The sequence below is a fragment of the Eretmochelys imbricata genome, chromosome 27 (genome assembly GCF_965152235.1).
Source record: "Eretmochelys imbricata isolate rEreImb1 chromosome 27, rEreImb1.hap1, whole genome shotgun sequence".
Lineage (NCBI taxonomy): Eukaryota > Metazoa > Chordata > Testudines > Cheloniidae > Eretmochelys > Eretmochelys imbricata.
Window position 1 is genome coordinate 15439175 of NC_135598.1, and position 10540 is coordinate 15449714.

Genomic DNA, 10540 nt, shown 5'->3' on the forward strand with positions numbered 1-10540 from the left:
GGAAATGCAGAGCGCAGCCATCTTGCTATACGGAAAGGCGGCGGCGGCGGTTTCCTACTGCGCAGGCGCCGCGCGTGCGCGCGCGCGCCCTCTTTTGTCTCTCGCGTGCGCGTTGCCAGGACGAAGCTCGGCGGCGGGGGCCGCGGCGGTTCCCCGGAAGTGCACCCCGCGCATGCTCAGTGCCGCTGGACGCGGGCGGGAGGGCGCGCGGGCGGCGGGCGCGGCGAGGAGCCGGGCCGGGGCGCAGCGGCCGCGATGCCGCGAGAGATCATCACCCTGCAGCTGGGCCAGTGCGGCAACCAGAGTGAGGCCGGGGGCGGGGCTTCTAGTGGGGGAGGGGCTTCTAGTGGGGAAACTGAGGCACAGGGCGGGGCCGGCTCCTCCCTCCCCTTCCGCTGTCACGCAGCCTGGTCGCGGAACCCAGGCGTCCTGGCCCGGCTGGGGCGAGGCGTGGGAGGGGAGGGGCTTCTAGTGGGGGAGGAGCTTCTCGTGGGGAAACTGAGGCACAGGGCGGGGCCGGCTCCTTCCTGTCACGCAGCCTGGCCGCGGAACCCAGGCGTCCTGGCCCGGCTGGGGCTGGGGGCGGGTCTCTCCCCTCCAGTGTGGCTGAGCCCCGGCTGGTCTCTCTTGCAGTCGGGTTCGAGTTCTGGAAGCAGCTGTGTGCGGAGCACGGCATCAGCCCCGAGGGCATCGTCGAGGAGTTCGCCACCGAGGGCACCGACCGCAAAGACGTCTTCTTCTACCAGGTACGGCGGGTGACCGCTCCGTGCCGTCCCGCAGCCGGAGCCCATCGCTCAGCTCCTTTCCCTAGGGCTGCCCCGAACAAACCGAAGGCATCCCTCCTCCACGGGGATGAAGCCCTGGAGGCCTGGCACTGCCAGCCTCGGCGCTGGCATCGCCAAAAGCCTCCCAGAGCCAAGGTGGGACCTGAGTCGAGAGTTTCTGGTTCACAGTGCCGCTCTGTTCTCTGTGGCTGGAGCCCAGGCTGGCTTGTGGGGTCAGCCGTTGTTATTTCAATTCACAAAGTCCATCCCTAAGTCTGGACCCTTCCGTGTTGATGGATCCTATTTTCTCTGTTGAGAACAAACCCCCCTTTCTAGCGACTCCTCTTGCTGAGGACACACAAGGGAGTTTCTGGCCACCCCCTCTCTGTCTAGCCAGCAACCCAAATTCAGATTGTGAAAGGGGCTGACAAGCTCAATCCAGCCCCTAGCTCATCTCCTTCAAGGGCATCTCTGCCAAGATCTACTCTTAACAGCGTGTTGTTATGGCCTGGAGCCTGATGTGCCGTGGTGGGTGCAGAATGCTGGGGACTCAAGAAGCAGTCCATATTTGTTACATAATTACTCCGATTGGGAGCTGTTTGGGTCAGGGCCCATCTCTTTGCTCTGTGAGGTATGACGCCCAGCATGCTCCCACAACACAGGCAATACATAATAATTTCTTTATCTCGTCCATTGTGGCAGGATCCAATAGCGGTGTGTTGTACCTCTCTCCGACCAGTGGGTGGCACCCTCTGTCACGCAGTCTGGCATTGTGCCCCTGGCATGTTCCTAGGCCCTCTTGTCCTTCCCTGTTACAGGCAGATGATGAACATTACATCCCCCGAGCTGTGCTGCTGGACCTCGAGCCTCGAGTGATCCATTCCATTCTGAACTCCCCCTACGCCAACCTGTACAACCCGGAAAACATCTACCTGTCCGAGCATGGCGGCGGGGCTGGGAACAACTGGGCCAGCGGCTTCTCCCAGGTAACAGGGCTGGAGCTGGCATGTGTAACCGTAGTTCCGATCCCTGGGCTTGAGATCTGGTCAGGGACGCCTAGCCTCCCAGCGGGCACTGGTGTGTGATTGCTGGAGCAAGCGTCGTCCCTTTCGGCAGGGGCTCACGGGTGACAGCTCGCCACCCGCTGGATCGGCTGGTATGGCTGCAAGCCTGGTCTCCCCGCTGACGTGGCTTTGCGTTCTGCGTGGGAAGCGGTTCCCTCTGCGGAAAGTAAATGGACCGAAGCTTGCTGTGGTTTTATCTTGCAGGGTGAAAAAATCCACGAAGATATCTTTGACATCATAGACAGAGAGGCTGATGGGAGCGACAGCTTAGAGGTAAAGAAATGAAGAGGCCTCAGATTGGCTTCCCTTGCCCATTGTTTTCTACTCTAAGGTCTGTGTTGTGTTTGCATGGAGTTGAAGTCTCGAGGGAAGCCTGGCAGGTGTGACGGTCTCTGGGGGTGAGGGTGCTAGGCAACAGGCACGTGGAAAGGGTTAATCCTAGACAGGAGGCCTTTCCCAGCTCACGTCCTCTCGACCTTCCCCTCGACCCCAGACCCTCCTGAGGCAAGCAGGAGTCGCCCCTTCTGTGTGCCCCACTGAGCGTTTTCCAAATCCAGTTAAAAAGAACTCCAGTGCTGGACTCTTCCCAGGGAAGATGGTTGGCACTTACCAGAGCTCACTACTAGGAAGGGTTTGTGATATTTGGCCTCCATTTACCTTCTCGTCATTTCATCCCAGTCCCGCTGCTTGTCTCCCCTAGTATCAGCCTGAACAATTCCTCTCTCTGCTTCCGAAAGGAGAACATGCTAGCCCCGTCCCTGTGCTGTGTGCACCTCTTGGCAACTGTCTTTCCCGGTTGGCTTCCAATGACTCTCCTGCTCCAGTTAGGAGAAGCTCTGCTGAATTGGCATCTGCCTGCTCTGTCTGGGCCTTGCAGTCTGCAGGGTATTCAGTGTGGTGCCACGGGGGGGCAGCATGCAGATGTTTTCGAGGGGGCTTGGGCCAGTTGCGTTTGTGGAAGCCCAAGGCAGCTGGTTTCAAAGGGATTCAGCAAGTCAGACACGAGGTGCAGGCCTGACTCTTTGAAACTTCTCTTGCTCCCAGTGACACTTGAGATTCCTGGAGAAGGAGGGAATCTCGGTCTTGGAGCCGTTTACTCGGGCGTCAGATCTCACCTGGGCTGCCGTCAGCTTCACCTTTGCCCCTGAACAGACAGAGCCCCCCCCGCTGTTTACATCTGGCGGTTGCATGGCAACAGGGGAAGGGAAAAGGGATTGGGAAATAACAGTTGGCAAGAGGACTCGGGGGCAGGAGGGGGAGGGGCTTGGGCGCAGGGGTAGATGGGGACACCGCTGAGCTCGTTTTGTTTAACTGCATAGTCCCGGGGGGGCGGTAGCCCCTTCCAGCCTCTGCCTGTCTCCTGGGAAGCTGTGAACTCTGGCTCCGGGGGGCTGGGCAAGGCTCCTGAGCAGCAAGCGCTGTTCTCGGTAGGCACAGAGACGTGAGCTCCTGCAGTTCCGAGGGAAGCGCAGCTCTCTGTGCCTCATGGGGCGACGCCCGGGGTGTTCGGTGGCTGCCTGATCGCACCAGCAGTTCTTGGCACAGATCCAGAGGGAGGCAGCCACCATCTGCCCTGGCTTAGGCTCTGGCATTAGCCAGTGGCCTGGCTAGCCCCGTTCTTCCTGGGAGGGTAAAGCCCCCTAAGCTGCCTTCCCTTTGGTTCCAGGGCTTTGTGCTGTGCCACTCCATTGCTGGTGGAACAGGCTCGGGGCTGGGCTCCTATCTGCTGGAGCGACTGAATGACAGGTGAGTCCCCAGCTGGGGGAGGCTGGCCCTCCCTGGGCGTCCTGCCAAAGCATGAAGCTGGAGAGTGCTGATTCAGAGCCGGGGTCCCCGCCCCCACCCAAACACTGTCTTGTGCAATCCCTGGCAGGGTGCCCCGAGGAAGGGCCGGCTCCTGCTGTGTTCAGGGGAGGCTCTGGAATTGGACTCTGCTCTGCAGCCTCTCTGTCTCCTCTCAAGCTGCTCTGATCAGATGGCTGCCTTCTGAAGCTCTGCCCATGCTGGGCAAGGCAGGAGGCTGCAGCCAAGGTCCCTGCGCAGCCGCCCCTGCCTGTCCCAGCATGCAGCCTCGAGCCTTGTGAGCAGCTGTTTAATCAGCCGGTGGATGGCTCAGCCTCGCCTGTGGCTTTGTCTGGCAGCTTCCTCCTGTGCTGTAAGATGCAGCGTTGCTGGGACAAATTCCTCTCCTCCCTGGGAGCAGACTTTGGCATGCCGCGCGGTGACTCACTGCCGCCCTGCATGCTGGAGACTGCCGGGGAGCTTGTGGGAGGGGAGCACTTAGGCAGTGGCTCTGGGACGTTAACCAGTTAGGTGTCCGGGCGCTCTCCTCACTCAGGTATCCCAAGAAGCTGGTGCAGACCTACTCGGTCTTCCCCAACCAGGATGAGATGAGCGATGTTGTGGTCCAGCCATACAACTCCCTGTTGACGCTCAAGAGGCTGACTCAGAATGCTGACTGTGTGGTAAGAGTCCTGCTGTAAGCCGGAGCGGGGCCCGCGGAGCCAGCCCCAACTCCCCATCACTCAGTACGGGGACCCTGAAAGCCGTAACCTGCACAGACCAACGTAAGGCAGTAGGTCACCCTCCGCATTTCCATGACACGGCAGCCCTGAAATGCAGCCACTTCTGAGGCGAGAGCCAGCAGCCCACGGAGCACTGAAGGGCCTGTGCACCCTAGCAGAGCAGAGGGACCTGGTGAGCCCCAGCAGACTGCCCAGAGCTCCACTTCTCGCCCTGGAAAGGCTGGTGGCTGAGCCAGGCCTGCAGGGCCTGAGGGGCTACACTCCTTGCGACAGCGAGGGGGAACGTTGGCTGGGGAGGTGGGGGGTCAGCTTCCCCCCTCAACAGCACAGCTGCCTCTCTGCTCTGGTGTACACACATGGGTGAGGATGGGGCTCCCGCAGCATCATTTGTAACCTGCCCCAGGGTTTGAACCCAAGGATCCAGCAGCAGGCCCCGCTCTCCTCACTTAGCCTTTGGGCACCTACTGACCAGGACGCCTGCTCTCGGGTTCCTAGTCTCTGGCACTGGGGGGAACAGGCACAGCTGTGCTGGCAGGGCAGCCCCTGTTGGATGGCACCTTCTCTCCCTCCCCTCCTTTTTTTAAACTGCGTCAAGCTTGCTTGGGCCTAGAGGATGGATGCGCTGGGCCTGGGGGCCAGCGTATGGCGCCAGTGCCGTTTTGGGAGGGCTGCGGGAGGAGGAGAGCTTTCTACTGACAGTGTCAGTTACACCCCGGGCTAGCTGGCCCCAGGAATGAGTCAGCTCATGCTTTCGAGTGTCTGCTGGCCCAGTTGTGCTGTGGTATCCAGGCTCACTGAGCTGATAGATCTCAGTGCTCTTGCCCGGGGAGCTGGCCTCAGTCAGTCACTTGGCCTGCTCTGGGCCCTGTCTGCGGCCTCCGAGAGCTGCTCTGATGGGGCTGGCTTTCTTTTTTAGGTGGTTCTGGACAACACAGCCCTGAATCGGATTGCCACAGACCGGCTGCACATCCAGAACCCGTCCTTCTCCCAGATCAACCAGCTGGTGAGGACCCCTACTGGGAAGTGCTCGCTCTGGCCATTTAAACACGTGTCTAGGCCAGGGCTCCTCTCAGTGCTTGCTGATGAGCAGCTCCGTTGGGGGGCTCAGGGCGAGGAGCTGGGACGTTTCCCTTGCTGCACTTGTGCTTTTACTCCCTAGAGAAGGGGAGTCACAGCTGAGCTCTGGCTCCAGGGAATCCATCCAGAGCCAGCACTCTGACTGTCTCTCCCCTCTCCGCACCAGGTCTCCACCATCATGTCTGCCAGCACCACCACACTCAGGTATCCCGGCTACATGAACAACGACCTGATTGGGCTGATCGCCTCGCTCATCCCCACCCCCCGACTCCACTTCCTGATGACGGGGTACACGCCGCTCACCACAGACCAGTCGGTATGTGCTGCAGTGCCCCAGGCACATGGGCAGCCCTGTGGCCTCCCTACACCGGCTCCTGGCCACCTCCCGCACCCCAGCCAAGCTCCTCTGTTGTGGCCCTGAGGCTCCCTGCAGCTTAGCTGCTCTCTGCCTCTCAGCTCGCATGCACTACCATGCACCCCCGCTCTCCTCGCTTAGCCCCAGGCATGGCAGGACCCCTGTCCCCGCCCTGCCTGGCACCACCCCGAGCTGCTGTGAATGCCTCAGGGCGCGGATGTCCCTCTCCCAGGCATGGTAAGGCTGGGGGCTCCGAGTTGTCCTCATGCTCTGCCAGCAGCCCCATCTGTCCCAGGGAGTGCAGTGGGGCTATTCCCAGGGTACAGGTGCTCAGATCCAGCCTGCTGGGGCAGGACGCCATGGTGGGAGTACTGGATACCAGCCCCAGAGATCCCCCCCACGGCGAATGCAGGCACCAGCCCCCTCTGCAGGGGCTCATGGTCTTTACATTGGGGCTAGGTGAGCAGCACGCTTGTGCTGTCCCTGGTCACAGTTCCCAGCCGGAGCCAGGACTCCACTGGGCCGAAGCGAAGGGAGGCTGGGCCAGTGTTCTGGGTCTGCAGGAGACGCTGCTGGGCTCTGCGTCACCGTTCTGCTGCGCTAACCCTGCCCTTTCTCTTCCCGTTGACCTGCATTCCCCAGGACGTTGCTCAGAGACGCAAATCTGAAAGGCTGCTGGCTCTGAAACGGGTACCCAGTGTGCTCTGTCCTCTCCTGTGCAGGGGGGGACTCTGCGGTAGTTAATAGGTGTCTGACTTAACCTCCCCACTTCCAGCCTGGGGCCACCTCTCTGCAAGTCCCTGGAAGCCTGGCCAGCGGAGCATGACGTGCCCAGCCTGGGGCGGAGGGGATGGGCCTGGGATGAGAAGGGGGGTTTACTTTCCCAGAATGCTGCAGCAGCTGTGGGGCTGGCTCTTCTCCCCCTGCCTGCCACCATGGGGGCCAGCCTTTCCTCATGCCCAGGTGCTGTGGCATTTAACAACAGCCCAGCCAGCACTCCCCACAGTCACCCATAGCAGCCACACTGCAGCTCTGCCCCAGACTCAGGCCAGCAAGTGGGCCCTGGCTCAGGACTCTTGAGCCTAGGGCCTGGCGTGCAGCTTCCCTTCACACACCGTGCAGCAGACGATTAACCCTTCAGTCGCTGCCTCGTGGGGCATGTTCCCAGCTGCAGTGAGCTGCAGCCAGGCTAGGTCATTATGGGAATTTAGGGAGTGCTACGGCCAAGCCTGCTGTGCACAGGGGTTAATTGGGCACCCTCTGGAGAAGGGTGGGAGTGGGGGAGGGTTGGCTGGCAGTGTTCCCAGCACGCGAGCCCCCCACCCTGCTCCGTCCCTTTGTGCTCGAGGGGACAGTACAGGCCCGAGTGACGCGCCCTGGGGGCCGGCTGAGCAGGGCCTTGGCTCCGCGGGGGAGCCTGACTGTTCTGCTCCCCCACGAAGCCCTGCCAATGCTGTCTGGGACACAACTGAGCCTCCCTGCTTCCCAGGTCTTTGCTGGCTCTCTGAGCTCAAATTAACTCAACTCCTCCAGTGCCGGGGCAGGGGCAGGGGAGACGGGGCTGGCTCCCTAGCGCCCCCTGGGAAGGGCATCGCTACAAGCCCCCAGGCTTGGCCTCCGCTGTCCTGTGACCTCCTGCATGCAGCTCTGTGCCCGTGCATGTGACTGGCCTTTCCCACAAGGCGTGTGTCTCTCTTCGCTGGCTGGCCGGGGTTGGCCTCTGCTCACTAACTTCAGCCGAGGGCAGCAGAGCTCCGACTCCATGCGCGTGCAGTTTGTGTGGCTCCACCCCCCCGGGGACAGGGCGCAGGGGCAGTCTCCCCCTGAGTGCCCCGTGCTGGCGTTTGCAGGTGGCCAGCGTGCGGAAAACCACGGTCCTGGACGTGATGAGAAGGTTGTTGCAGCCGAAGAACGTCATGGTCTCCACTGGGCGGGACAGACAGACCAATCACTGCTACATCGCCATCCTGAACATCATCCAGGGCGAGGTGGACCCGACGCAGGTGAGCAAGCTGCAACCCGGCCCCAAGCCGGGGCTGGCTGAGTCATGCGTCCCTGGGCACCGTGCAGGCAGATGCCGCTAGGGCTGGGCGTGGGAGCAGGCCAGGCGTTGCAGTGGGGAGTAGGCTCGGACACCCACCCACCTCAGCCAGGCTTGCAGGGTCCATGCAGGAAACAGCTGCTGGCAGAGCCAGCCAAAAGGCTAATGTTGCAGGTCTGGCAGGGGCCTCGCTGCCAGGCGGCGGCCCTGGGAAAGGCCGCCCGTCGTCATTTGCCAGTCATAGGAGGCACTTGCTGAGACCCTGCCCCACGAGCAGCACTGGGACTGTGCCCCTTGGCGCGCTGGGTCCTGCCCGTTGGTCTGCACAAAGCGCCTGGCTGAGCAGCTAGACAGCGCTGGGGAGTTCAGCCCCCTGGCCCCTCTGCTGCTGTGAGTCTCGCCAGGGCAGGCGCCTGGGGAGAGCCCTTGCTCGTGTCTCCCTAGGTTCACAAGAGCCTGCAGAGGATCCGGGAGAGGAAACTGGCCAACTTCATCCCCTGGGGCCCTGCCAGCATCCAGGTGGCACTGTCCAGGAAGTCCCCGTACCTGCCGTCTGCACACCGTGTCAGCGGCCTGATGATGGCAAACCACACCAACATCTCCTCGGTGAGTACGGGCAAGGCCGCTGGGCTCGGCCCCTCGCTCTCCCATCCGCCTGCCCTGCACTCTCTGCTGCCGAGTGCCCTTCGCCGGGAGGCTGCTCGGGCAGGGGCTGTCACCTTTGGTTGCTCTCATGTACCCTTTGGCTTGGCTGCTGCCGCATCTGCCGGGGAGCGCGGAAGGCGGTGTGCTGCCTCCCGCCCCAGCCAGGCCAGAGAAGGCAGTGACTGGAAGTGGGGGATGGAGCCGGTTGATTGCCCTGCAGCGTTTCCTTCAGTAGAAAATCATTCCGGGCGCAGCTCCCAGCCCCTCCCCCAGCCTCCGACCCCTGAAACTTGGCCTGCTGAGTCCACTGGCAGGAACAGACGCTGTCCGCTGGGCTTGTCCATTAACCCAGTAGTGGATTCCCCTTGTCCTGCCCTGCCCTGCGGGGCCATGCTGCCATTGGAGGGACAGCCTTCTTGTGTGAGTAAAGATCCTCTAGGATCTTGGCAGAGTCACCTAGCCCCTTGGAAAGCCCTCTGCTGAAAGCAGCTCGGGGAGCGCAGGGTGTTCCCCAGGTCACAGCCTGGCTGCGAAGGAGTCCCAAAAGCAGAGGTTTTCTGAGAGCCCTTTGCATGGGCTTGCTCTGTATCACCTGCAGGTGGTGAGCCAGGGTGGCCACAGGGACGCCCCCTCACGCCCTCTTCCCGGGGTAGCCATGGCCAGGGGGACGCCCCAGCCCGCAGGGACCATCCAGCACTTTCCCCTGGTTGTGGGGTGAGGGATGGGACGGCCCCATATTGACTGTGACTTGGGGCCGTCACAGCTGTTTGAGCGGACTTGCCGGCAGTACGACAAGCTGCGTAAGAGGGAGGCCTTCCTGGAGCAGTTCCGCAAGGAGGATATCTTCAAGGACAACTTTGACGAGTTGGACAACTCCCGGGAGATCGTGCAGCAGCTGATTGACGAGTACCACGCGGCCACGCGCCCCGACTACATCTCCTGGGGCACGCAGGAGCAGTGAGCCCCCGCAGGCTCTGCTGGGGAGCGTGCAGGGGGTACGGCCCCTTCCCATGTAACTTCAGGTGCCACGAGCCACCCGTGTACATGTCCTCATGGCTTCTGCTCACCCCCTGGGCCGGGACAGAGTGGGGTGCACTGGCCCAGCAGCACTGTACCCTTGGGAGTCACCCCATTGTGAGGCAGAGCCTGTAGGCCCCCCCTCCCGGCAGGGCCCTACCACTGGTGGCTTCCCTAGTACAGAGGCCTTTCCCCTGCCAGGGTTTGCGGGCAGCGGCTCGCCGCAAGCGGGGTGTTGTGTGGGAGCAGGAATCCTTGCCCTAAGTGCTCCCCTTCGCGGGGAGGGCAAAAGCCACATGCACCAGCCTGGAACGGTCCAGGGCTAAGACCTCATTCAAGGGGGGGAGGGTGTAGGACCTGGCTGAGCTAAGCTGGGCCCTAGGCTACCCTCAGTCCTGGGTCTGGTTCTTTCTGTGCCTGGGCAGCGGGCGCAGAGAGCAGCGGGCACCGCCGGGGGCTGGGGCCGGAGGCTGTATCTATTTTTGTAGCTTATTTTGCTTGAATAAAGGCTGTTGCTGCACTGAGCCCTTCCTGCACTGCTGGGGCACGACAGAGCCGGGACCGAGGGCACGGAGAAGGTGACAACTGCCCCATCCCCCTGCCAGTGCTGCCTGGGCCCGCAGTGCTGGGGGTCCCTGCAGAGCCAGCTGCCCCCTACCTGCCTAGCAGAGACCAGCCCTGGGCTTTTCCTTCAGCAGCAACCAGAGGCCCCAAAGTACCCCGGGAGTGGGGAGCCCAGCACTGCTTCACTCCTTGGAGCTCACCGAGCTGGAGTGTGGGCAGGGCTCAGGGCTGCGTGTAACCCAGTCCTGAGGCTGGCATAGGGCCAGAGCTGGCTGGGTGTGGTGAAGGGCAACCTGGGCACCCCAGCACCTGCTCATTGCTAAGGACGGGATGGGCTCCGGTAGCTCCAGGGGAGCAGGCCTGCTGTTCCCTGCAGGTAGCGCACAGGACTGTTCTCGGGCCTGGGGCTGGCAGAGTCCAAGGCCAGAAGGTACCAAAGTGACCACCTGATTGGACCCCTCCCGTGACCTGCCCCAGCTGGAGCTGAG

The 10540-nt window shown here is 62.2% G+C and overlaps 1 protein-coding gene across 1 annotated transcript; it reads left to right on the forward strand.

The window, feature by feature from the left end:
• The first annotated feature begins 151 nt into the window (after window positions 1-151).
• On the forward strand, window positions 152-10012 carry TUBG1 (tubulin gamma 1). Its single transcript, XM_077806432.1, has 11 exons — window positions 152-304; window positions 634-746; window positions 1583-1750; window positions 2033-2101; window positions 3495-3574; window positions 4167-4293; window positions 5270-5356; window positions 5597-5746; window positions 7636-7788; window positions 8271-8432; window positions 9235-10012. Exons 1-11 carry the CDS (start codon window positions 256-258, stop codon window positions 9430-9432), a joined length of 1356 nt encoding a protein of 451 aa, XP_077662558.1. The 5' UTR covers window positions 152-255; the 3' UTR covers window positions 9433-10012.
• The last annotated feature ends 528 nt before the right edge of the window (window positions 10013-10540 follow it).

Coding starts and splice junctions, on each gene's coding strand:
- TUBG1 (XM_077806432.1), top strand. CDS start 256: ATGCCGCGAGAGATCATCACCCTGCAGCTGGGCCAGTGCGGCAACCAG. Junction 305..633: donor GGGCCAGTGCGGCAACCAGA/GTGAGGCCGGGG, acceptor TCTCTCTTGCAG/TCGGGTTCGAGTTCTGGAAG. Junction 4,294..5,269: donor CTCAGAATGCTGACTGTGTG/GTAAGAGTCCTG, acceptor TTTCTTTTTTAG/GTGGTTCTGGACAACACAGC.